The sequence below is a fragment of the Protobothrops mucrosquamatus genome, unplaced genomic scaffold (assembly GCF_001527695.2).
Source record: "Protobothrops mucrosquamatus isolate PMUCROS unplaced genomic scaffold, P.Mucros_1.0 scaffold_90, whole genome shotgun sequence".
Classification (NCBI taxonomy): Eukaryota; Metazoa; Chordata; class Lepidosauria; order Squamata; family Viperidae; genus Protobothrops; species Protobothrops mucrosquamatus.
The window spans coordinates 385,889-413,421 of record NW_015386166.1 but is presented as its reverse complement, the minus strand read 5'-3'; the positions used below and the strand labels follow the sequence as shown (position 1 = coordinate 413,421).

The window sequence follows — 27,533 nt, the reverse complement described above, 5'->3', positions numbered from 1 at the left end:
TGGCGGTTTACATACCTCACTGTATCTCACAAACTCTTTTTGTTTTTTTATCTCCAGTATCAACCATCGCTTTTAAATCAGTGTCAACCATTGCTTTCAAATAAAAGAGAAGACACTAAATGTAGCCACAAGATATTAGCAAAATCCACTGTAATAACACAGTCATGGGATAACATTCAGTGGTCAAGGAAACAAGGGGCTCTCTAGATTAAGGGTTCCCAACCCTGGTCCATGGACCAGCACCGGACTGCAACATGCCAGAAACTGGGCCATGCAAACAAGCGAAGCCCCATTCACGGGATGCAGGCAGCACACGAAATCACACACCCTCTGGTCCACGGAGAAACTTCTCTCCACGGAACTGGTCCCTGGTGCCCAAAAGGTTGGGGGCTCTCTGCTCTAGATTAATGGCATGTGAATAAAACAATAGCTTTGAAACAAAATCATTATGTATGTATGTGCACCAGGTGCTATAACAGAGAAGGCATTCCACTTGGGGTGCAAAATAGTAGGGAACATTTTTATAAAAACGATCCATGTAATCTACATTTTTGTAAATACTTGCATTAACATAATGCACTCCACCCCAAATAATCAGTTGATCATTTAATAAATTAAACAGTCTATCTGTGAAATTGACCTTTCCAAATCTGAATCCTTCCATATAATTTGGATTATGTCTGCTATCAGTCCTACCTATTGGGCATGCTAGCTGAATTTGATGGGAATTGTAGGTGAAAATATCTGGAAGGATACAGGTTAAAGAGGTCATCTTGATTTGGCCCTAATGTTCAAAGGCCGCAATGAAAATGCCTTACTTGTATGGCCCTTGCTGTGCCTCTTTTTCTTCTTGCGCTTTGATGAACTTCTTTGGCCATCTTTTTCAGCTTGAGCTTGTTCTGAAGGTACTGTTGCTGAATATGAAGAATCAGTTACGGGTTCTTCTGAGAAGGATTTATCCTGAGACGTGTCTAATAAGGAGTCTGAGGAAAGGTCTTCATTGGCTTTACATGCTTCTGGCAGTGCCAAAGTTTCAAGGGCCATTTCTTGAGAGGTTGTGAGCTGCTTGGTGTTTCCAGGTATTTTTTCTTCTGTGTTATCATTTCTACAAATACTGTTTACCTGATCATTTGAATTTAAATGGTTCCATGAACCATCAGGTTCAGTTCTACTAGCTGGGTCCCCTGAGTCAACCTCACCAGCTTTAATCTTCAGGCTGGTTGAATGTCCTGAGTTACCACTTGTAACCTTTACGAAAGAAGTGGACTGAGACAACACTAAATCATGGTCACTGGTATCCTGAAAAGAACAGGAGTCATTTCCCTCTTGCAAATTTGTTCCATTTGGGGCTTCTCTATTTTTCTCCAAAACAAAGGAATGTAAGGAAGCCTTTTTGGGATCTGGCTGGGCTGGAGAGGAGATACCATTTCCAATGGCATTGGGAGGTTTCTGTAAATCCAACGAGTCAGTAGCCATCTCAGATTTCTCATTTGTGGTAGCTCCTTCTGAAGGCTTTGCATTTTCTACTTGGTCCTGGAAATTATTTTGCGTACTTGAATCATCTTGTTTTGGGTCTTTCACATCCTGAACGCTTTGGTCTGAAAATTAACAATAAAAATAAGAATGAAATCAAATGTAAATAGTTGTAGCTTAGACTGAGAAAAGGTTGCCACCGAATCATCCCATCTTGCCCATCAAAAACAAACAAACAAAAAAGAATAGGGAGAAAATAGTGATAATGTGGGAATTACTATAATCTCAGTGCTAGAGATTACTTTTATTCTTCTTTTCTGAGCTTGTCTTCTCATGCTAACTTCTCTGCCTCTGCAATGCATAATGTTAAAAAGACCCCCCCACACTCATAAAAAAGACATGGTCACATTTAGCTTCACATATAAGCCCTGCATATGTAATCAATTGTGCTTACCTAGAACCCTAAAACAAAAGGTGGTGTTTGGGCCTGTATTATATTAAAATACTGTAATGGTTAAAGCACCAGTCTAAAAGCTAAGAGACAGTGAGTTCTAGTTTTCCTTTAAGCATGAAAGCTGACTGGGTGACTTTGGGCCAGGCACCAGGAGACTGAGAGTTCTAGTTCCCTTAAGCATGAAAGTTAGCTAGGTGACTTTGGGCCTGTCACTTACTCAGCCCAACTCACCACATAGGGTTGTTGTTTTGGGGGAAAATAGAAGGAGGAAAAAGGAGCATTAAGCACCACCTTGAGTTATTTGTAAAAATAATTAAGATGGGATATAAATAAATACATGCACGCACAGGGCAGAAACAATTAGATAAATAAAAAATAAAAATGTAAAATATAAAAATCCATATTAATAAATATTATAAATGTAAAAAATACATAGAACGGTAAAATGGCCCCCCGAGCAATTCTACAGTTGCCCGGGAGACCCAGGCTTCATGACATAGGAATATTTTCGGCATATGGAAAGGGGTGGAGCTACTCTAATTTCAGGTAGAAGAATGTTCCATAAAGTAGGTATGACAGCAGAGAACGCCTGTCTTCTGGGACCCACCAAATAAAGATTCCTAGTTGATGGTACCTGCAACTTGCCTTCGCTGCCACATCGTCTAATGGGGCAGGACAATGTAATGGGGGAGAGGTGGTCCCTCAGATAGCCCATACTATAAAGAGTCTTAAAGGTTAAAACCAGCCCCTTGAGCTGGACTGGGAAGCAAACTGGCCATCAATGGAAACAGATGGAAAGAAGTTGGACTTTTATAGGGAAAAAAGAAACTCATGAGATTTTCTGACTGCCTGTTCTTACCAGTCACTTTTCCTCTCTGAGGTGTGGTTTTCATGGGAGTGTCTGTGCCGTTTTTGTTCCTGATTGTTTTTCGTAGCTGGAACCCCTTCCTTATGTCAGCCAGCAAAGCATCGATAACACACACCTCCTCTTGCTTCACAGCTCCTTTCTTAACTTGATTTGTAATTTGGAGAAAAAAGCGAGTTGGTCAATCAGACTGAGAGTGTGGGTGGACTGGAGTCCCTACATTTCACTGAATTTTATTTAGGATTCCATTGAGCTGTAGTTGCACATGCAAATCAACTTAACAAAAAAATTGTGTTTTGGAACCTGGGGAAAAAAGAACAATCCAAATGCTTTTCCTTTGATGAGCGCTTATCCTTGCAGTTTCTAGACTGTACCACCAAGTAATCACATTTATGCAAACAATCTCATCCAACCAAGGTCTTTCTTTTTAATTAGTGTTTTATTTTCTGGCTGTGTGGAAGAATTACAAAAATATCCCAGATGTTAGCACTATCTCTGTCCATAAAGTGAAAGTCCTGATAACTGGGAGCGAGGGAGAAGAACTGCGCACTTAGATAGCTTCTAGTGGCTCTCACTGAAACTTGAGTACAACAGAACAAGCAACTATAGTTCAGGTTATTTTGAGAGTAATTACATGGAATGCTTAACTTTATTTCCTTACTCACTGTATTATGCTTCACTGTAGCAAATTATCATATAAAGAGATTATTTTTCCCTTGCATTAAGTCTATACACATTACTGTATTGTATTATAGGTTTAGATAGTATTTGCACAAGAATAGTATTAAACAATAAACTGTTTTCAGTTTCTTTGTAAGTGTGTGTGTGTGTATCTTGTGTATATATAGTTCTATCTGTGTCTATCTATCCATTTATCATCCATCCATCCATCCATTTTACACAGATACATTTGTACACATACATATTCTGATCATTGTTCTGGCATTATAATTTGCCTAGTATTCAAGATGATATGCATAGCATTCCTTCCTACTTTTTTTCCTTCCTCCAAAAAATCTATTATGAAATCAGCTGACTAAGAGATTGAACCTCACTCAAAGCCTAAGGATGGCTTTGAATTTAGGTCTTCCTAAAGCACTCCAGTATTGTAAATGCCACTACATACTGACTGACAGAAGTACCTTCTAGTAAATTCACTGAGGCTTACTCTAGGCCAGGGGTGTCAAACTGCTGCCCGCAGGCCGGATGCATCATAGCGAAACTGCCCCCACCCCATTGCTGGCAATGGCAAAAAAGTTGCGATACGCCGCGACACGTCACGTGATGTTGCGAGTTTGACACCCCTGCTCTAGGCTAACTGATAGCAGTACTTGAGATTAAATACTTTCTCCCACTGATTCTGTGAAATAACAGAATAACAGAATTGGAAGGACTTTGGAGGTCTTCTAGTCCAACCCCCTGCTCAGGCAGGAAACCCTATAATAATTCAGACAAATGGTTGTTCAATCTCTTCTTAAAAACCTCCAGTGTTGGAGCACCCACAACTTTGGAGGCAAGTTGTTTCACTGGTTAATTGTTCTAACTGTCAGAAAATTCCTCTTTAGTTCTCTTTAGGTTGCTTCTCTCCTTGATTAGTTTCCATCCATTGCTTCATGTCCTGCTTTCAGCTGCTTTGCTTGACCCACTCTTCTTTGTGGCATCCCCTTAGATATTGGAAGATTGCTATCTTGCTACCCCTAGTCCTTCTTTTCATTAAATTTGACATACCCAATTCTTACAACTATTATTCATGTTTTAGCCATGCAGGTTCATAAAGAAGTAAATTTAGTTTAATTCAATGGACTCCTTGCCAGATACAGGCTTGTGGAACTAAGTAAAGAAAAATCTTTTCATGACTCACTAGTTTTTCCATCTTCCCCTTTTGGCCTCTTAGCTTCTTCTTCTTCCAACTGTTTCTTCCTTTTTTCAGCTTTGGCTGCTTGTTCCTTTCGGTCCTTGTTTTCCTGTGTACGGGGAACACAGACATGTAAAAGGTGCATCAAACTTTTGCCTGATTTTCACCTGTCATGTTAGAATGCTTCACATTGGCCCTACTTAATTTCCATTGCAAGGAAATTGCTTATAAAGGTAGTTCTTGACTTATGATTTGGCAAGTAAGTGATGCTGTTATAAAGCAAGATGTCAAATGACTGTGTCCCTTAGTGATGGCAATCCCAGCAGTCCCAGTTGCCGTCATCAACCAAGAATCATGGGTCGTTAAGTGAGTATCCAGCCATGCTCTGAGCCTCAGTAAGATAAAATACTGTCTCCAATTCCCCCCACATGCCTATTCTCCCCCCCCATCTCTTGGCCACCCTGCGCTCTGCCTTGTGGAGAAGGAAAAAGCCCCCAAACTGCACAGGTTCTGGGGCTGCTTTCACACCTCAGGAGGCCCCAGCCATCTCATCTGAGTCCAGTCCTGGCCGCAGTTGCCCTCCCCATCTTGCACTCCAAGCCCCCTGCCACCCTGTGCTGAGCCACCTCAACTGATCCTTGTTGTCTCCTTGCTCCTGCTTAGGTGTGCCTAACCTGGCTGCTGGCCCAATCAAGGCTTGCCTTTGGCTGCAGGAAAGAAAAAAAAGTCAAGAGCAGCCCTTGAGCTGTGGTGTGCCAGGAAGCCTTTTTTGCACTGCACTCCAGAAACTTTTGCAAAGGGGCCTTTTGGTGTGCCATGAGTCAGGGGCTGCTTTTGGCTTCTTTTTTTTTGACCACAGCTGAAACCAAGCCCGACCTGGCCCAGGTGCCAGGCCAGGTACATCACATTAGCAATGGACGGAGGAAGATGGTGAAGATCCCCTGGGGTAGCAGAGCACAGGGTGGCAGGAGGGCCAAATGAATGTAGATGGATGGAAGATAGGCTGGTGGGGGGAGTTGAAGCCCTTGGTCATCAGTGTGGGCAGCCTGCCAAGCACTGGAAATTTGATCACCCGTCCAAGGTGGTGCTGCAGTGACAATAACTTTGGGCACAAGTTGTAAGCCCTTCGTTCAGCACCATTGTATCTGCAAATGGTTGATGAATGAATGGTTAATAAGACAAGAACTACCTGTAGTCCAAAGAAGTTATGTCTTCTTTTAGCTTTGCTACAAGAAATTCCCTTTATTGAGTCACTGGCCCAGGTCAGATTGCTATTTGTAAGTCCAGGAATGAACTATGCATTAAGTGCTTCCTTCTTGGATGTAAAGGTGTAAAGAGTTTCTAATGTCCATACAAGGAAACTGTGGCTAAAGTCTGCCATACGACTTCGATTTACAAATCACAATTAGATCAATATTCTGACAAATTATATCCTATTTGTCTTTTGGAATCCAAGATTCAGGGTGTCGAATTAAGGAATCTTAACCAAGAAAAATCAGTGCATAAAACTAGATATAAGTAAGGAGAAAGAAATAGTGCAACATAAAATATTTTATATTTTTTTAATAGAGGTGAGATACTAGAAACTCATCAACAGGGCACAAAAAGGGGACAATGAAATGAGATCCAAATTGTAGCTGAACTACCAAGACAGACAGATCAAAGTGTTTAGAAATTTTCAAAATCTTGCAGGAAAATGCATGGAAAAAATACAGACTCAGTAAGAAGGAATGTGTATATTTTGGTTAGGCAATTAATTCCCCAAGAATCATTCTGAAACTAAAGTCCTGGTATTATTTTAATGTCAACTTTCCGATGAGGCAAGGGATGGAAGTTTAGCTCAGTAAAAATAGAACAGCTTTAGACTCCAGGAATTCCTTCCTTCTATTTGTGTTATGTTCATGTTCACATCTGCAATGTGTATATGCAGGAAGAAAAGTAGAACATGAGAATAAATGGAATGAGGGGGAGGGGGACATACATTTCTTTTTATACTATGCACAGTAGTGCCAACTCCAATTAATCTGCTATGGATTTTATGACTTTTTTCCTCAAACAAGGAAAATTAAGAATGCTGACAAGTGTTACATCTGTAACTGCAAGTGCTGTAAATAGCAACAGAAATAGCACTTAGACTTATATACCACTTCATAGTGCTTTATAGCCCTCTCTAAGCAGTTTACAAAGTCAATATATTGCCCCCAATAATCTGGGTCCCCATTTTACTGACCTTGGAAGGATGGAAGGCTGAGTCAACCTTGAGAAGTTCAGAATCGAACTCCTGAGTGAGCAGTGAGTTAACCTGAAGTACTGCATTCTAACCACCGTGCCATCACGGTTCAAGAACAGTTTTGGAATTAAATCCAAAATGCTGTGTACTTGCAGCCCTCTAGTTTCTTTGTGTGTCTGTGTGGGATCTAATACAGAGGTCACCAACCGTTGTCGGAGGAAAAGGGAGGGTGAAGCAATTTATATGGGTGCGTGCGTGCATGTGCGCATGGGGCCGCGAGCACGTGTGTGCCGCAAACAGGGCGGGGCTAGTGCCTGCATGATACTAGCCCTGCCCTGTTCTTGTGTGGTGCAGTGCCTTGTTTCTGTGCCCCGTGGTGCAGTGGCGGCCCATTTTCACATCCTGAGGCGCAGCGGCGGCAGCCCATTTTCACACCCCGAGGTGCATCATCGTCATCCCGTTTTCGCGCCCTGAGGTGCGGTGGCAGGGGCCTATTTTCATGCCCTGAGGTGTGGAGTCCCATTTTCGCATCCTGAGATGCAGTGACGGCAACCTGTTTCTGCGCCCCGAGGCACATTGTCATCGTCCTGTTTTCGTGCCCCGAGGTGCGGTGGTGGCCTGTTTTTGCGCCTGGCTGCTAAGCTAGCACAAGTGAGGGGGGGTGCGTACATGTGTGCACACTGGCCAGCCTGTCTTGCGACCCAGTGGCCATGAGGCCACGGCCCATTACCGGGCCACGGCCCTCAGGTTAGAGACCCCTGGTCTAATAGTCTAAAATGATACTATCCATCTAAGGATTCCCCAAGACTTTTGCTATGCATCAGTATGAGATTTCACAACAATTCTTATTTTTTAATGTCTCAAATGCAAACCTTTAGTGCTTTGATGTAGAGATCACGGAAGATTTTCATGGTATTAAATATCTCCTCCAAAGACAATTTGTTTGGATCTTCACACAGATAATTGGCAAGCTCCGTTTTCTTAATTTCAATGAGTTCAAACTCATCCTCCAGCTTTCTGTTAGCAGTTAAGCTATCCTGGAAGATATTAAAATTAAAATTCAAAAAGGATCAACTAACTTCACAGGGGTTGCAGTGGCTCATGTGGCTAGGACAATGAGTCTGAAGACCGCTGGAGGTTGATAGCTTGGCAGCTCAAAACCTTAGAGCGTGAGCCACGTGACAGAATAAGCTCCTATCAATTTGTCCCAGCAACTGCCAACCTAGGAGTTCAAAAGCATGCAAATGCTAGTAGATAAATAGGTACTTGGTGGAAAAAAATAGTAGGGACCTGAAAGGAGTAGGGACCTGAAAGGAGTACCCTTGTGCATCCCCTGGGCAATGGTGATGTTTCTGACTAATCCTTTCAACCCAGAAGTGCCTTGATAGGTGCTTCTGACACAATTGTAGTAGTAGCTAACTTCATGGAAACAGTGGATGTATCCTCCAAGGAAGCATGAAGAGTTGTGTTATACCAACCTGGATGGCTTTTCCATATTGGGCTTTCACTTCTTCAGTTGAGGATGACAGCTTCCGTTCAAGTTCCAGCAATTTCTTTATGTTGGAGCTGGATTCAGAATGAATCACGTCTAGATTGATTCTGAAAAGAAACAAGCCATAACATGCTGTTTCTGCATCTATTGATTCATAGGAGCAAAGTGGGAATTCTGTGGATGAGATGGGATTGTACAACCCTAATTGTGCAGAAAACAACTTCAAAGGGTTTAGGCTATTATTATGGAGCCTCAGATTATTCTCTTGCCATAAACATGTTTTTGATGATGAACATTAAAAACCATACTTTTAAAGTGTGAGTCATCAAATTACTTACCTATTAAAGATGGCCTGATTTATTTACTGGGTTATTTTTTTTCAACAATAATGCAAGAAAGAAGTATGTCTATAAAAATTGCCAATAATAAAAAAATATAGTGATCCCTACCCAGCTGCTTTTGAAATACATTCAAGATCTTTGGGAAGCTGAAGCAAATCGGTGTGATTTTTTTCCACTTCCTAAACCAAAAAAAGAAAAAAGAGAAAATGTAAAAATTCCAATTATACACATGTATGATTTACGATGGCTGCAGTAATACTGGCTGCCTGCCAAAGTCTTAGTTAAACAGAGATCTACCAAAGGGGTGATCTCTCTACCTAAGTATCCCCGAACATCCATGGGTGATCCTGAAAGCATTTGAGTTTCTGCAGTTGGATGAAACTAAATGGGGTAGATCTGCCTTGAATTCTCTGCATTCAGCTTAACTATTAAACATAGATGAATCTGGATCAATGAATGGGAATTAAAAACAAATTTCTAAAGCGTTGTTGCAAAAACTTCCAAGCATCTTGTGTGAACAATAAAATGGTGATCAGACCAAAATATACTGCAACTCAACCAATTAGGATTCCCTTCATCCAGGCCAAAAGGGTTGGGCCAGTTATACATCAAGGGCAGATTGTTCCAGAAAGGAGATGCTGCCACTAATTTTGATGAACTGGACTGTGTTATGCCAAAATACATTTGTTAAACTTTGTGAAAATCGAAGAATCAGTTCAAAAAGCAACCATAAATATCTACTAGGAAGATAAAAGGGAAAAGAATAATCTCTTCCATCTCTAGGCTGGATGCATTCTAAAACAGAGAACTGCCATAATTTAAACCCTTCTTCTGTATCTAATATTTTGCAAGGATGTCTTACATTCCCTTGGATTAAATTGAGCAGTATAATTAATACCAGAAAAGCAGATTAAAAAGTGTAAATAAAAATTTGACAAAATGTTTGGCATTAATAAAAAAGCAAAACAAATCAATAAAGCTAGATGAGCAAGAAAAACACTAAAAAGAGTCATAAAAATATTTTGTGTAAGCAAAATATTGTGTATATGTATTTGGCCAAGACCTATTTAATTAAATACCATCTCCCTCAAATATTTTTGCAATAAAAGTATTAGGGAAACAAACAAACAGAAGCAAAATAAAAGAAGACATCATCTTAAATAGATGATTTCTGACTAGTATATTGATACAGCTGCATCAGTTTCTTTCTATTAGTATTTTACTATTATTGTTATATTTATCCATGAAAAACAACATAAACTACCTCTAATATATGGTGGAGCAGTGTAATGCGAGTCTGGTTTGCTTTAGTTTCTGTTAACTTGAGCAAAGTACCAATTTTAAAGCCATCAGCGTCTCCTGTGTGGCTTCCCTTTCAGAGAAAAAGAACAACAAAAATAATGAACAGTACAATATTTGCTAGTTTCACAATGCTGGCTTGAACAATATTTCCAAAACAGGCAAGAAGAACCCCACCATTTTACTCATTGCTTTTTTAAAATGTGCATTTTTTTCAAGATCACTTACATAGTTCAGGAAGTTTCCAACATTGAGGATCAGTTGACAGAAAACGGGCAAGCGATTGCTTGAAATGAGATCTAAGAGGAAAGAAAAACCTGTTAAATAGGTGAACACAGATGACCTGGTGAAAATATCAGTTTAATGGGTGTTTTCAATTTTTAATTAACCAATAATAAATGTTGGAACAATGTTGAAGAATAATAAGGCTGCAAGTATAGATGGTGTAACCGGAGAAATTTTAAATATAAAAGCTTTTTTCTTATGGATGTGTGATTTGTTTAGTGTGTGTACATGAAGACTACACCCATGCCTAATGAGTAAAAGAATGTGGCTACTGTTCCTCTCTGCAAATGTAAACAGAGCAAGAGTAAATGCAAAAACTACAGGTGTCGGGATGGCCACAACTTAAATCTCTAAATAGAAATGATCCTTGGCTCCATTTGTTGAGAAAGGTATAGTTTATTAATGATCAAGTGTATTGCAATATTGCAAAGCCAGACCTGAGTATCGTGCGCCCAAATCCTTAAGTTCTACTTTTCCCTCCCTTAACTATCTCTCACTGCCCAACCCAGGGTAACCAATCAGGTTCAGGCAAGATGTTTTCATAACAGTCAATCCAAGCGCAGTTTGGTAAGCGGCCCCCTCCTTCTTCCAGCTGGGTGACCTTGAGGCAGTGTCTGGAGGAGATACAGCACTTACTTTCATTTCCCAAAGTTTTCCCCCTTCATTCCCCCCTCCCTATGGCAATCTGTCACCATATAGCAACGAAGCACAAGCAAGCATAAGGTGTTAGCTGGCAACAGGGGGTTTGTTAATTAAGTGTGTCTAAGAATTCTACTCAAAGAGTGCAGAAGGGATGATGAACGCAATCTGGGAACTGCAATGCAGTTTTATGCTGGACAAGACCATGCAGATTGAATTTTTGTTCTTTGGGAGATCAGTAAAAATGGTATGAATGTGAGAAAGAATTTTTAATCTGTATTTGTTGATTTGCATGGCAAAATAAATAGTCTTAATGTGGTGTGTTTTGCATTAATGTGGAATTGAAATTTGTTTGTTAAGGATCATATTAGAGGTAAGTGACTGAAATAAACATTGTGTGAGAACATATGTTATAGCAGATTGTGCACCAAGCCAAGGCTTGGACTAGATGTCATCTGAGATCCCTTTCAATTTGATGGTTCTACAGCTGCACCTAAGTGGGGGGAAAAAGAGCAGATAGCAGAATATTTACTGAAGGTGGGAAAATGAATGGAGATATTTTATAATGTACAAATGCTAAGATAAAGCTTGTTCATACACTGTGGTCTATTTTCAGAAGAGAATGCTTATCAAAATAACTTTTAAAAGGTTGTATATTAAAAAGACCTCTTTGTTGTGTACTATGGAAGTAAAGGTTCAATGTCAGGAGAAACAAAAATAATCTAAATGTAATGAGAATGAAACAAGAAGAGATGCAGTCAAGAGTAAATGGATGCTGAATAAACGTTGACTCACGCAGTATAGAAGTGATTGATCAATATGAAAGAATATATTGAGGTGGTTTGGTCATTAAGATAGAGAGACTGAAGATCAAATCACAACAAGAGCAACAATTTATTAAACATATATGCTGCCTGACACTCAGTGACTTTGGACAGCTCACAACAATCAAGCAAAGAAATTACAATAACTTCAATCAAAGATGGGAAATTTGACAGACCAGATGGAATGAAGTGAGGGGTCTCACTATCCCTAGCCAAAGGCCTGGGTGAAAAGCCAGGCCTTCAGTGCTTTTTTGAATAACAGTAGAGTGAGATCCATCTGAATCTTGCAGGAAGAGCATGCAAAGCAAGAGTGAACATGATGAGAGGGTGGAGCATGATTCAATGAAATTGATAAAAATGTATATATGCTGTATAATCGTTATAGAATAAAGGATAAAAGGCTATGTAGTGATTGTTGTTCATGGGAATTAGGTTTAGCTGTTTCCTTTTCTGTTTCTTGTTTCTTAGGGTTAGGGTTCTCCTTCTCTTTCTTTTGCCTGCAGTTATTTACCCCAAAGGGGAATGGTATGATGGACACGTATATACAGTAAGTATGGAATGTGATAAAAGCATGGACATACTGAGTGAGGTTTTGCTTTCCACCTTGCATGTTTTCATTGCTTCAAAGCTGAGTGCCTGAGTAGGACTTCTGTTGCTAAGCAAATGGGATTAGTACACTGCATACCAAACTGATAAATGCTTCATACCATTCTGAAAATATTGGCTAACTAATGTGGAGAGATTGAGAACACAAATATTTTCTACATGTTGCAGGAGTGGACATGGATCTTCTGAGCAAACACAGATCTATGCATTTACATAAGCAATGACCAAACCATTTAAGTCCCGTCCCTCTGCAAAGGTGCTAGATTTTGATTTCTCAGAAAATTGTGATTTTTAGATTGAAAAGGAACTGGTCGTTCTTCAGACAACTCACAACACCCAAACCATACTTAGGCCTTAAACTAACCTTCACAAGCTCTCCTTATTGTTTCTGCTTTGGGCTGCAACATCTCCAACAGAACAGCAGTCTCTTCACACAGTAGCATACATTCAATCCTCAACTGGTAGCTAGAATGGAGAAATCATACAAATACCACATTGCATTCTGTGCACCCAAATAGAGCTAGAATGAACATTTTTCAAACCAATCACTATTATGTAGAAAAACAGTTGAATGTATCTTGCAAGCTTAAATGCTTGGCTTCCCTATAGGCAATATAGGAAAACTGGGAATATTAAACCCATTATTAATAAATTAGCATTATTTAAACATTAACAGCACAGTGGGGGTGGTTCATCAAGTAACAACAGATCCCACCTCCCCCCATTCCACTTCTGCCATCCCCACATGTCCTTAGATTTTAATCTTTGGTTTTAATTTATTTATGTTTTAATGTAGATATATTTTTATGACTGTAAGCCACCTAGAGTTACCTTATGGTAAAACGGAAGGCCAATACATTTTATAAATAAATAAATAAACAGTTATTAATCATGATATCAAAATAGAATCATCAAGATCTATCTGCATCATTATGTTCGATAGCTTGGATACGTGAAGACCATCTACCCAGCCCTCTATCATTTATTTTGACCTGTTCTTAGGACAGAATAAATTCAGTGACATTCAAGAAACTCAGGGTTCTTGAACTGCTATTGATGGGTAGCATATTTGCTGTGGTGGACTGAGTGAAGGGCAGGCCTACAACTTGTGGGTTAGTTCCTTAAATCATATTTGTCAGTGAAGGGGCAGATTTTTTTTCTAAATTTTATTTTACAAATTAGGTTAGTCCATCAACTGGAATAGCTAGATTACTTTTATATTCTCCACAGGGCTAATGATCTGAAGATCTTTAAGAAGTTTTTTCCCCCAAAAATGCAGGAACTAAGCTTTATATGAACCTGGGTATTATAATGTATTATGGTAAGTTTCATCACCGTCTCTGGCTCCTGTTTCATTTTGGGATCAATATTAATATACTATAAACGGTCCATATCTTGGGATGAGAACATTTGAAGAATTGACTATCTCTGTGTGAGAATGCGCCCATATCTGCCCATGCTGGGAGAACCTTAACAGAGGCTTTTCTCTGCGTTATTTCCCATTTGTTGACCAGGAAGAAGTCTTTTCAGTCCTAGAGTCAGGAATAAATGGGTGTAGGTAAAGGACTACCTGTATGAAGGTGGCATAATTTATTTGTGTAAAAAATATTTTGTATTAATATTATTCTAAACTGCCAACTGAACACATTAAACCACTATTTTTATTTTATCAAGTTACCTTTTAACCCATTCATTTAGATATTAAAGAACAACTCTTTATACTAATAAAGAGTGCAGATAACTGCCATCTGAAAAAGATTTCCTCTTCCTGCCATCTATAACTCTTTTGTGACTACTATGATAGCACTGGAATCATTTAAAACAAATGATATTTCCTGCTTTAGAAATGTTTGAAATATGTATACTTAAATTAACTAATTAAATGTATGTTTCTATAAGGAAATATTCTTATTAACATTTCTCTTACCTAGGAACTCCAAGGAGTAGAAGATAGAACTGATCTGCATTTGCTAATTTTTCCTTTTCTTCTTTGAAAGCTTTCAAATTTTCTATCTAGCAAGAAAAGAGAAAAGTCATGTTCCAGTAGATATACATATACATATACAGTATATCTATATCTATTATCTATATATATGCATAGAGATATATAGAATTTAATATCACACCCCAAAACAATATATTCTAGCCTACATATACACATATTGATTATTGAATCATGATGTATAAATGCAGCAAATGCAATACAAAGAAAAATTGAAACAATAGACTTTTTTGTTGTTTGTCTTACTTCATGTTTTTCTGGTAGGAGTTTAAGAAGCTGCTTGAGCACTTCAACATCAAACTTTGTTCTGTCACCTTCCTGAATCATTTTAACCACCTCCTCATTTGTGCTGTGGATAAAAGAGATTGTGGATTAGATGCAGTCACTGTTATGTAATTATGCGGAGAGCAAAGGCAGGGTTCTCTTCTTTTCTTCTCATAAGGAGCTCTGATGGTGCAGTGGTTAGAATGCAGTATTGCATGCTACCCGTAACCCCACAGTCTGGAGTTTGATTCTGATGGGATCAAGGTTGACTCAGCCTTCCACCCTTCTGAAGTTGGCAAAATGAGCACCCATATTGGGGGCAATATGCTGACATTGTAAACTGCGCAGAAAGTGCTGCGAAGCACTATGGGATGGTATATAAGTCTAAGTGCTATTGCTATTGCTATAAAATATTGTGTCCACTCAGTGAAATTGATTAACAAGCCTGTTCAAGTCAGAGGAGAAAAAGTCTCTTCATTCTATGCCTACAGTTGACAACTGGAATTCATTACAACAAAATTCAGTATTGGTTGCTAGCTAAATTAGATTCACAAAGGAATGGTATACTTAAGAAAGATAAATCAATTAGCAATAATTAGTCATGGCAGGTATATTCTGAGTTTGGCTATCAATGAATGTGGATGCTAGGTAGGGTAAATGATGAATGAGGACATAGTTCTTTAGGCTTAAGCAAAAAGCTACCCAGGTCTAATTTTAGGTCGCGTCTACTATGTTATGATGATAGGTAGCATCTGTCCAAAATGGAATCAATCCCCAGTATGTGTGGCAAACGTATATCAGACTTTAGACAAAGATACCTCCTGATAAAGGTCCCAGAGTATAGACGGAATTTTCCTCTTTTCTTCAATGCAAAAATAAGTTTCATTAAAGCAAGATGGCTACTTGGAGAAGCTTCATGTGTATATGTGTGTACATGTCAGATTCTAAATGTATGATAACAATACAAGTTCTAATCTGTTGTAATTACTGTATGTTTCAATCCAGTTTAAGAGAATAGATATGTAAACCTATAAAAAGTACATAAAATAACCACAGGATGGCAGTGTTAATTATTACTAATATTATTTCTCATGATCATAGCATTATTTTATCAATATAAAAATACCACTTACCACTTAAATTGCTTCAAAAATATGTTCAAATTAAGACTCTTTTTGGAATCTAGAAATGTAATCTGTTTTGGAAAATGGAAACATTTTTGGTCAGTTTTATAAATTCATTACAAAGTATAAATTAAAACTACTTGCCAGTTATTTTTAGCCTTATTTTTATAGAAATGTGTAAAATAAGAAAACTTAGGGGCACTGTAAATGGACTCTGAATTCTGTTAAGAACCCTGTTTTGGGAGTATTAGTAATGGATTATATGCATTTGCCCTAAATAATGAACTAATTAAAATTGCTGTATTGGGAATAATTCTTGAAAAAAAGAATTATTATTACTCTTAGAGTGGCCACATCATTTTACATGTTTGCATGTACACAGTATAAGCTTTAATCAAGAGTAGCGAGCTGTTTTCCCAAACTCACATAACAGCTGAAGCATTCCTGGCAAATAATTTTTAAAGCATGTGCAACCCTAAAACTAACATGAAAAAAACATATTTCTTCTAACCTCAAAAACTTGCTTACTTGGGTAACAAACACCTGATATATGGGAACTCTTGGATGGTTCAAACAGACATCCAAATGAATAGAGTTAGTTCAAGCAGATTACCAGTATACCTCTTTTGGTTCTGTCTTCACTGGTGCAACTTCCTTTGATTTGGGCTTGTTTTGTGGAAAGCAAAACAACTGTTCTATTCTAGAGTAATCCGGCTCAATAGATTCCTCACTCGTTCTTGTTACTGATGCCCACATGGAGTGACTCTCTGAAAGACACAAGGGCAGGATGGTGGGTTACATCTCATAGCTTCACAGTCCATATCTATGCCTTTGAAAGGATAGGACCAATTCAGCATTTGTAATGTGGGACAAATAAATTGTCTTCAGTTTCTGAACGAATGGCAGGATATACATATGCAGGTAGTCCTTAACTTATGACCATAATTGAGCCCAGAGTTTCTGTTGTTAAGCAAGGAAGTTGTTAAATGAATTTTGCCCCATTTTACAATCTTTCTTGCCACAGTTGTTAAGTGAATCATTGTAGTTGTTAAGTTAGTAATACGGTTTTTAAGTAAATCTCGCTTCCCCATTGACTTTACTTGTCAGAAGATCACAAAAGGTGTTCACTTGATCCTAGGATGCTGCAACTATCAGAAATATGAGTCAGTTGCCAAGTGTCTGAATTTTGATCACATGACCAAGAGGATGCTGCAACATTCATAAGTGTGAAAAATGGTCATAAGTCACTTTTTCCAGTGCTGCTGTAACTTCAGTCACCAAACAAACTGTTGTAAGTCAAGGACTACCTGTACACACACACACACACACACACACACACACACACACACACACACACACACACACACGTAGGAGGAAAATGCAAAGCAAAATATGTACAGAAACATATCCAATAATTAAAATTGCTAATTATTTAGTTGACATAGACTTTTGATAGAAAAGTAGAAGAATACTTGTAGTAACCTTACTCTTGACCTTTCCCCATCTGCTGTCTTCAACTCCAATATCCTTAGTTTATAGGATGATTACTAGGACTGCAATAATAAAAAATCCAGTGCAATGATTGGCTCAGCCCTCCATGGTTTCTAGCTGAGCCCTATGTCCATTTTTCCCCCACTTTGGGAATGGCAGGAATTGAAATGTAACTTCCCTGAATGCCTGAGCAACTCTGAAATTATGTGATTGGCGAGAAAGTCCATTCATTGCTAACACACTCTGTACTCTTGATAATATACTGAATGATAATGCTTTTCCAAAAACGGGAAATTTCTTCCCTGCTTTTTTACTTGCAGATGACATGCAAAGGGGTACATTTTAAAAATGGCAGTGCTGCAGCTTAAAGAGAACTATTCATCAAAAACTTATAAGTTTATATCATGGACTGTACTGATACATTTTCTTTCTTTCAAAAATAATGTTAAAATATGTCAAGTTACAATTTACATTAAAATATTCAAATTCTGCTTTCATCTCATTCAAAAAAGTATGCATGAGAGGGTTTACATGAATGTAAAAGCTTAGCTTACATTATTGGTACTGCTAAGAAAAAGGCCCCTTTCCTGCTTCCATTACTTCAGTCGCAGCACAGAGAACAGGATGGCCAAAGGGAATCCTAGCACAGGGACAGACTCAGCTGTGAAGGAAAAGAATCTACTGGAAAAAACCAAGAGGTTTTCTTTAAAGCCTCACTGGAATGGTCTGACTTGAAGACTTCAGAAGTGCTTACCTCTCACGACATTGGAGGGCAGCTTCTGCCAATTCAGCTTCTTCATCCTTAGTGTTGGCATCTTCATTCTTTTAGGGGGTGGTGCGGCATAGCTCAGGGTGTTGGCCCATGCAGGGACAATTACCTCTACATTGCCTCCTAGAGGTGGAGGAGGTGGGATGCCTGGCAGTGGAGGAGGGGGTGGTAGCCCTTCCATCTCAGGCAGTGGGGGAGGAGGAGGTGGCATGCCTGGGAGTGGTGGGGGTGGAGGTGGCATTCCTGTAGTACCAGGAAGAGGGGGAGGGGGAGGGATCCCTACCAGGCCTGGCAGTGGAGGAGGGGGAGAAATCCCTACGAAGCCTGGCAGTGGAGGAGGGGGAGGGATCCCTACCACGCCTGGCAGTGGGGGAGGTGGTGGTGGCATGGCTGAGTTTAGGGGCAGGGAATGGGTCCCTATCATACTGGGCAGTGGGGGAGGAGGAGGGATCCCTGTTATACTGGGCAGCGGGGGAGGAGGAGGGATCCCTATCATACTGGGCAGCGGGGGAGGTGGTGGTGGCACAGCTGAATTTTGAGGTAGGGAATGGGCTCCTATCATAATGGGCAGAGGGGGAGGGGGAGGGATTCCTGTCATGCTGGGCAGCAGGGAAGGGGAAGGAATGCCTGTCATCCCAGGCAGAGGAGGAAAGGGTGAGATTGTTGCTACATCAAGCAATGTGGGAACTGATGGTGGCATTTGTATCACAGGTTGAGGAGATGGCTGTTGTGGCAACATGCCTGATGTTCCTGGGAGGGGAAGAGGAGCAGCAGCTGAAGATAGATTCCATTCTGGTGAAGCTGAGCTGACCGAAAAGCAGGAGGATGCAACCTTAGACACATCGTGTGGCTCTATATTAACTGGAATGTTGGAAGAGCAAGTTCTTGGAGGAGAGCTCTGGGTGGTGTTTGGGCATTGTCCCAGATCTTCATTGGTCTGAGTGCTTTCGTTCACCTTGTTAGCTGCTTTTCTGGAACCTAAATCTCTTTTCTTGGGTTGCTTCTTGACAGACAACAATCTCTCCATGACTTCTTCCACACTATTATCTTCTACTGCAAAATATTAGATAGAATAGAGTAAAACAAACTAAAATCCTATTCTCTTTTCAAATAAATGTCACAATGAACGTTTTTAAGATGGTATCTTTTGAAAATGAACAATGTTTTCAAACAGATTCATACAGATGAAAATCAGGGAAAAATGGTTTAAACCATAGAAATAAGCAATTCGTTTGGTTCAAGCTAGATAGTGTACATAGACCCAAGCATCCCCAAGCCTCGGTGTGTGGACTGGCACTGGTTCACGGCATGCCAGCAACCGGTTCGCACAAACAAGCAAAGCCCCATCCGTGGGATGCAGGCAGCATGCAAAACCACGTTCCCTCCGATTCACGGAAAACCCTTTTCCCACTGAACCAGTCCCTTATGCCCAAAAGGTTTGGGGCTGCTATGCTAGACATGGGGGGGGGGTGTCTTATAGCCTTCCTTCCCAAACCAGGCAACTGTGGAGCCAAGCGGATCTACTTTAAGAGATAATGTCAGTTGGAGAGCTATGCATAAAAAAAAATCAGCACTCTGTCTCCACCATTTTCTTCAAGTGCTCCTGCTTGAAGTGTATTGATGTCTGAACTTTTTATCTTCTGTTTGAAGTTCATATCCCTTTCTGCTATTTCTGTACTTCATACTAGAATGCAACAATGATTGGTAACCCTGTAACTGTGACTGCCATAACTGAAGACAAGTATATTACATATGTATTTCATATTATTATATTTTTATTAAAAGTAAAATTGCTATATTTAAATTTAAATGTTTATTTTGATTTCTTGAAAAAGCTTTTTATTAGGAGAGTTGAGAATAGGAAAGGCTTTCACAGACTTTTCCTTTACATTATTTGTAAAATACTGAAAGATGTAGTATTTTCTCTGTTGCTCGTGCTGATCTAACAGTTGGAAAGCTACTCTGTTCTTATTTTTGTATATTCTTATTTTTATTTCTAATGCTCACTATGCAATTTTACAAGATCACCTAAGAAATTACTTAAGTGAATATATGTAAACATGTTCCTTGCTTGTGTTTTGCCATTTGACCATATCAATGTAGAGGCATTTACTGTTGTCTGAAGAGAGTCTTACATTAATGATTGAGTAGAGGGAAGGGTGATTTTGAGCCCATACAGGGATTTATGAACCAGAGAAACCATACACAAGCTCTGCACCTTAAGAATCAAAACTTTACAGTGACAATTGAGACTAATAAATGAAATGGGCTCAACTGAGGTTCCCTCTGTATTCAAGCATGTATTGCAATGATCAGGTAGTTGTATACTCTGGGTACAGTAATAACCTGAAGGCATAAGAGATCTAAACATCTGTCTTTTTCGGCAGCAAATTACCTTTTGCATAAGGATTATTGATAATGGGATCATAGTATGAGTTGAAGAAAGCCTATTAATAAAGGCCTCATGCCTTGCATGAGTGCATTCTCCATGAACTAGAAATCTTTCAGACCTAACTAAAGCAAGGTCATTGTGGTAAGATCATCTTCTATAATAGGGGTGTCAAACTGCCAGTCCGCGGGCCAGATGCGTCATGCCGAAACCGTGCCCACCCCATTGCTGGCAACGGAAAAAACTCACGATACGTCACGACACATCACATGACGTTGCAAGTTTGACACCCCTTTTCTATAAGATAGCAACCAGAAGATATATCAGCCAAATTAGTGCAGTACCACCTGTGAACACAACTGTGTCCTGACCTGGAAATATCCTAAGCTGCAAACCAAATCCACTTCCTAAAACAGCTGATGGAACTTCTATCTTGCATGGACTGAACCTCAGTTTATTGGCTCATACATAATCCAGCATTGTTTCCAGTGATAACTCCCTTTGTTCTGGATAAAGAATTCTCTGGCAGCAAACTCTCTTTAGAAGGAAACAGGAAACAGGAAATTAGATAGAAAATGTTTACTTATATTCTTTCTGAGCAACACAATCTCTCATCCACAATTTTCTATTGCCACCTGTCCTGGAGTACCAAAGTACTTTTTCCTTTATTCTGTTGATCTAGGAAGATGATGTAAATGGGGCAGAAGTCTGTTATAAACCTGGTGGGTCACAATTCCAGAGCCAGATTTCTTAAACTAAACATGAAGCTTGTATTTTGGCTTGTTTTGTTTTTTGCGGAACATGTGTTGCATCACAGTGCCTTAAAACTTACTGTCATTAGCCAGCAAGATGGCTCTGCTTACTAACATTTCTAAGGATTCCCAGAGCAATAGGCTGGAGCGATGAGACGGTTCGAGATGCAGGAGGCTCTGGAGAATGGACAGCAATTGAACGGAGACTGGGGAGCTGCTCACCTAAAACAGAAAGTGAAACTTTGAACTATTATCTCTGTATATATTACAATACTGATGCCACTGTAGTGATGCTACTCTAGTATTACAATCCGTGCTACCAAAAATCCAGAGCCATAAGATGAGTCTTTATTGAAATTAGATTCAATGGTTGTTACAACAGCAAAGAGTTACTATTCCATATATAATTAACTAATGCTATATAACCATATCAATATATCTAGATATATATGCATATATGGGATGGCGTAATGGCTCAGTGGTTAAGACGCTAGCCTTGCAGGCTGGAAAGCTAGTAGCCCAGATTCGAGACCCAAACACCACACAACAGGGGGAGCCCCTGTCCTTGTTCCAGCTCCTGCCAACCTAGCAGTTTGAAAGCAGGCAAATGAGAGTAGATAAATAGGTACCACTATGGTAGGAAGGTAACAGTGCTCCATGACGTCATGCTGGCTACATGGCCATGGAAATGTTTTCAGATAGCATTGTCTCAATGGCCTTGAAATAGAGATGAGCACTGCCCCCTAAAGTTGGCAACAACTAGTGGAGTAAAATCTTTAGGGACTTCTTTAACATTACATTCTCTCTCTCTCTCCCTTTCCCCCCCCTCTATATATTTGTGTGTGTGTGTTTGTTTGTGTGTGTGTATATATTTCCAATTTGTGGAAAGAATCTCAAGATGTAAATTCAATGGGTATGTATGCAAATGCAGTGCATATCCTTGTTCTAGAACAGATAACAATTACAAATAGTATATAAAGCTCACATGGGGGAAAATGCCACTTTGCTTCTACAAACTAGTGAAATGATGTTCTGCAACTGTGAAAGTGTTATGTTTCATATTTAAGCAGAAGATTTACACGGAGAATTCAATGGATTATATTAAAGCAAGGCCAATTTTAATAAGACTTGCCCCAGATTTTAGATGATTGTTTCTCGAAAGGAAAACACCAAAGCTGGGTGACAAAGGGGTAGGATGAGAGCTGTTTAAAAAGTCAGGATGACTCTAGGATCATCCCCTTTCCTCCTGAGCTCAAGACACTCTCCATCATACTAATTGGCCCTGAAACATTCAGTCAATTTCTGAAGAAGATTTGGAACTGGGTGTCCCCAGAGCGAGTATAAGAAGCCAATTGTACACTGTGCCTTTAACTGGTTGTGTGGCTTATTAAAGTTTTATTCTCTTAACTTTTGATATATAATATTAATATAGTTTTAAATCAGTATTTAGGAATGCTGAATTCTATGGGATGATGAAGGGAAGCAGAAACAAAGATGAATTATATGTTGCATTAAAAAGAAAATATTACTTTGTTGAACAGAGATGAGAAAACATCTTGATGATTATTCATATCAATGCCATCACATATTCTCAGTAACTCTTCATCATCTTCAGTCTTAGCCTCCTCAAATGTCTCACACTGGATAAGCAGGTCCTCATCTTCTATGTCTCTATATAAAGCCCACAACAATAAATATTAGCAATTCATTAATCAAGATAACTTTTTAAATTTTAAAATCATAATAGTTAATAATTCTGTAGTCGATGCGAATATCCCATCTCTGTATCTGACCGATGAAAACTCTTAAGTTGATGAAATTTCAAGCGAAAGAAATGTGGGAATAAAAATTTATCCTAAAACCAAACTTATACAGAAGAAAGAAAGAATGATAGTTTGCTTGTTATCATAATGGCAAGATTGATTGATTATTTATTTATTTATTTATTTATTTATTTATTTATTTATTTACTTACTTACTTACTTACATACATACATACATACATACATACATACATACATACATACATACATACTTACTATATTCTTGAACTGTCCTTCTCCCTCAAAGAAGAACTTTTTACAGGTAACACATAATTTTACAAGTAACATACACAGACACACCAACCAGATGTGACAACCATCACACTGTAACCTAGATCAGCTAGCCTAGGCCATCTTAGCTTCAATGGGAATAGAGATGACCACTGCAAAATAGTAGTTTCTGGGGAGATTGCTAAGGCATGTTAAATTTTAAGCAAGTTTTACAGATCTCAAGTTGATAGAAAATAATTTGAAAAAGTATATCTATATTTTTTTTATTTAATGAAGGATAAAGAAAGATGATGATGAAGATAAACGAAACAGCAATTATTACTCAATCTGATGGATAGAAATCTTGCTGAACCAAAACAGACAATCAATGAAACCTTGCTATTTTAAAGGAAATACTATTGTGGTCAACTGTATTTCAGTTCATATCTGTTTCCTTCTACACTCTGCAAGAAGGAACTAGACACTAGAGATACAACAGTAGACTCAAATAATTATTCTGATAAGGAAATGCCTCTCCCTTAATCATGTGCTGTATTACAGTACAAAATTGTGAAACAATTATCCTATTTCAAATATAATATAGTTACATATTACATAATAAATCACTCACCGCAGTTTGCTTAAAATATCCAACAACTGAAGACCTGGAAAAAGAGAAGAGGAAAAAAACACTCCGTCAATATATGGTCTAATAAAAACAAACTACTTTAGCATCAATAACACTAACAAATATGCCACACAGAAAATGGCTAAATGAGTACCAATTTAGATAGGGAGATCTTTTTGTGAAACAGATGTAAATTTAAAAATTGCTAAATGATACACAAAATGGAATTGCTAACTAAAAAGATTAAATATAGTTTAGCAAGAAGGATCTGTTTTCCTGGAAACCAACTTTTGGTTTTGTTTTATGTTCTTGATTTAGATAAATTCAGAGTAGGTAAGTCTGTCAGGTCATAATGCTTAGATGGTTCCACCAGAGCAGGGGTTCCAACCGGGAATGCTCGCACCCCCCGTGGTTGCAAGATGATATTCTAGGGGGTGCGAAAACTTGTTTTTTCAAAATTACAGTGTATATGGATAATTTATTGCCATTATTTCGAACTTTTGTAAGGGTGCGAGAATATATCAGAGGTGTTCTAGGCATGTGGGGTATAGAAGAGGTTGGGAGCTGCTGCACTAGAGCCTTGCTGATAGGGCAGGGAATTTTCTGACAAAGGTAATTTCATATGGAACATCTGAACTGAAAACTATTCTTACCAATGAACTCATTCCGGAGCTGCATCCTCCCTCTCAGTTCCTCTGTTCCCAATATAACTGCATTGATGGCACTCAAGAGTGTTATCATGTAGGGCACATTGTCTGTGACCGAGAGCTCATTCATAATGATGCTGAACCGGTACTGTTGGTTTTTCACAGTCTGTGGCAAAGGAGGCAAATCAAAAATGTGCTGGACTGAATGCTGTATTTCAAAACCAGGTTTGTTCAGCCTACTATTTTCACCTCAGTTTAGTAATGATCTTTAGAGTTTTAAGTAGAAAATTCAGAAATCTTGTTATGCTAGAAATCCAACTTGCAAAGTTTCACAAGTTGAATTATGGTTGTTCTCTGAAATAAGTTCCTCAATTCATGGGAAGTGGCAAGATGAAAAAAAAATGCTTCCATCACAACACTTTTATTTGTCTTAAGTATAATTCACTTTCCCTTTTTCAGATGTGAGGAACCTGTAGTTTTTTAGATGTGATTCAACTTTAATTCCCAGCATTCACCAGAGATCACATAGGCTGGATGGCTAAGAGTTGTAGTTAAGCAATATTAAGGAACCATAGCTTCTCCATCTCTGTGGTGACAATGATTTTAGTTATGAGAAAGAGGGCCATTGAAATGGACTGGCATTTAATAATAGATTAAAAACAGAAGATTTTTTGACACAATTTATTATCCACCAATGGAATTCCTTACTATATAATGTGTTAATAGGAGCCATTGGTATAGTCAATAGAGGCAACAGAAAGGACAGATATGGGAAAATATAGTTGAATTCCTTATCAGAGGGTAAGAGTTTGTGTGTATGTGTGTTCTAAAAATGAGGCCAGCAATCTTTTTGAACCACTCGGCATATTTAGCATTTTAAGGAATGTCCCTCCCATCTCATTGTGTGTGTGTGTTTTTTTAAGGTAAGATGGGTACAAAACTCTAGTCTGTAGATAGGCACAATTTTTCTTTTCTAAGAATACCTATGAGGTCCAGAGGAAGTTTGTTGTCATTTTAGGGGCATCTGAATGATATTGGACAATGACATTTTGCTTTGCAGCTTGTCAGTTTTTAATTAATTTAAATTTTAATAATCTCAAAAAAAAAGTGTGCAGCTAATCCGAAGCATGCCAAGGAAAGATTCATTTTGTCTTAAATACCAGATTACCGGTACCTAATCTCGCTCTGCAGGTTCAGAAGAGACTTAATGACTTTGTGACTTTCTGAATGAGGACCAATGAGATGGACTGATTGGTTTGATTCTGAAGAGCTATACTGATTGATGCAGATTATGGTATTCATTATATATTCATTATATATTCATTATATATCAGATATATCAGATTTTCTACTTGCCTTGTAATGGTCTAGAGCATCCAAAGCCAGTGCATGTCCATCAAATGAATAAATGCAGAGAGCAGCCAGGAGTTCAAACACTTGCTTTTTGACCATGATATTTGAAGTATCCAGTGCTTAGAAAGACAAAAAAGGACAATTATATATTAGAGTTATACTGTGTATTTTATAGATGCTGTAGTTTGAAAATGATTTTTCCTATTCAATTCTAAATTCAGGGGACCCAATCTAGATTGAGACTCTAATATGGGAATGAACGGGGTCTTAATTTTTTGTCCCCTGTCCCAATACAAATTCAATTCATTCCATTTGGCATCCTTCCCCTTAGATAGGATTGCAGCTCTCCAGTTTACAAGCTAATTCAATACCCTATACTATACCAAAATCCTGTACTCCAATTTCCTACATATCTTTTTTCTTCTTCCTCAGCTATGTAAGATAATGTACAAGGCATTTTTTGTGAGACATCTCTTTATATTCAACCCTTTGTAGTGTACCTAACAATCGAGTTCTATTGATCTGAAGAAGGCCAGGGGAGAGTTAATTTTTTTTAATGAATTATTTCCTCCTTTTCTGAAATAGGTACACATGTTATTTTCCCTTGGCGTGTAATTGAAGAGTGGCAGGAGGGAAAGGCTGCAGAACACTGGAGAGATGATTGCACAATACAAGGCAGGACAGGACATTCTTATTTACCCTTCAGCCATTTCATACTCAAGGCCTTTCCCCACTGCTGAGCTGAAGAGCTATTATCCATCAATTCTTGAGTCAGCAGAAAACTACACCGTCATGACATTTCCTGTCCTGCTTTCACTTCTACTGCCTCTATTTCAAGTCACATCACTCATGATGATTTCCCTGCAAGGGATGACAAAGCCTACAGCTTTTTCAATGTCATGATTGCTAGTTTATTCAGTTGTCCCCACTAACTTCTGTGCTTCCTAGGGATTCCTGAACAGCTCTAAAATCCTGTAATAATGATCCCCAACCATGAAATCATAAAAAAATCAAATAATAAATAATCCAAAGGGGGGAGGGAGAGAGAGAGAAAGAGAGGGAAGGAGGGAGGGAGGGAGGGAGGGAGAGAGAGAGAATGTGTCCTCACCTTGAGAGAGTTTCCTGACATAACCTTCATTGCTCACAATATATTCAATGCCCTTCTGAGAGTTCATTACTGCCCGCACACAGTTGATGCATGTCAGCTGCAGGAGGGCATCTGAGATCCTAGAAACTCCTCTCCCCGACAGTCTGTCTAGGGCTTCTAACAGAAGATCCAGTCCACAGAGTTCCAAAAACTGGACCATCCAACCATCATCACTACTTTCCAGCCGTTTCTTGAGCCCCGAGTAATTCACCACCGAAGGGATCTGCAAGAGACGAATGCAGAGCTCTGGCTCCGCATTTTCCAGATTGGCTTCTGTTTGATCCGAATCCTGGGAACCCAGCCTTTCTTTCAAGACACTCCATTTCTTGTGTGCATTTTCTTTCTTGCTAGACATTTTGGCAGGTTGCTCCTAAAATAGGAAGAGGAAAAACAGACATCAAAATTTCATTAATGTTGTTATGTTTGTCTGTAAATGACTTCCCCACAAATTACTGCCCAAATCACCAGACAGATAAAGCTTTTACTGCTTTACTGGGAAGCTTCAATCTTCCAGAGGGATAATTAAGCGTATGTCTGCTCAGTTCTTTTCTCCTCTATTCCACAAATTGTT

The 27,533-nt window shown here is 38.9% G+C and overlaps 1 protein-coding gene across 1 annotated transcript in view; it reads right to left on the bottom strand.

The window, feature by feature from the left end:
* The window catches only part of INF2 (inverted formin, FH2 and WH2 domain containing), a 30,530-nt gene extending 3,211 nt beyond the window's left edge, over positions 1 to 27,319 (bottom strand). Inside the window, exons 1-22 of the mRNA XM_015814623.1 lie at positions 26,924 to 27,319; positions 25,819 to 25,934; positions 24,469 to 24,628; positions 23,819 to 23,852; positions 22,684 to 22,825; positions 21,235 to 21,376; positions 18,872 to 19,066; positions 17,999 to 18,724; positions 16,375 to 16,520; positions 15,763 to 15,824; positions 14,612 to 14,714; positions 14,291 to 14,376; positions 12,728 to 12,828; positions 10,238 to 10,308; positions 9,975 to 10,082; positions 8,819 to 8,889; positions 8,356 to 8,476; positions 7,750 to 7,914; positions 4,654 to 4,756; positions 2,787 to 2,939; positions 819 to 1,598; positions 16 to 93 (exon numbers count right to left, since the gene is read on the bottom strand). Of these exons, the coding sequence (XP_015670109.1) occupies positions 17 to 93; positions 819 to 1,598; positions 2,787 to 2,939; positions 4,654 to 4,756; positions 7,750 to 7,914; positions 8,356 to 8,476; positions 8,819 to 8,889; positions 9,975 to 10,082; positions 10,238 to 10,308; positions 12,728 to 12,828; positions 14,291 to 14,376; positions 14,612 to 14,714; positions 15,763 to 15,824; positions 16,375 to 16,520; positions 17,999 to 18,724; positions 18,872 to 19,066; positions 21,235 to 21,376; positions 22,684 to 22,825; positions 23,819 to 23,852; positions 24,469 to 24,628; positions 25,819 to 25,934; positions 26,924 to 27,317 (4,056 nt within the window). The 5' untranslated portion in view covers positions 27,318 to 27,319 and the 3' untranslated portion in view covers position 16. The remainder of the gene's footprint in view (positions 1 to 15; positions 94 to 818; positions 1,599 to 2,786; positions 2,940 to 4,653; positions 4,757 to 7,749; positions 7,915 to 8,355; positions 8,477 to 8,818; positions 8,890 to 9,974; positions 10,083 to 10,237; positions 10,309 to 12,727; positions 12,829 to 14,290; positions 14,377 to 14,611; positions 14,715 to 15,762; positions 15,825 to 16,374; positions 16,521 to 17,998; positions 18,725 to 18,871; positions 19,067 to 21,234; positions 21,377 to 22,683; positions 22,826 to 23,818; positions 23,853 to 24,468; positions 24,629 to 25,818; positions 25,935 to 26,923) is intronic.
* Positions 27,320 to 27,533: the final 214 nt, after the last annotated feature.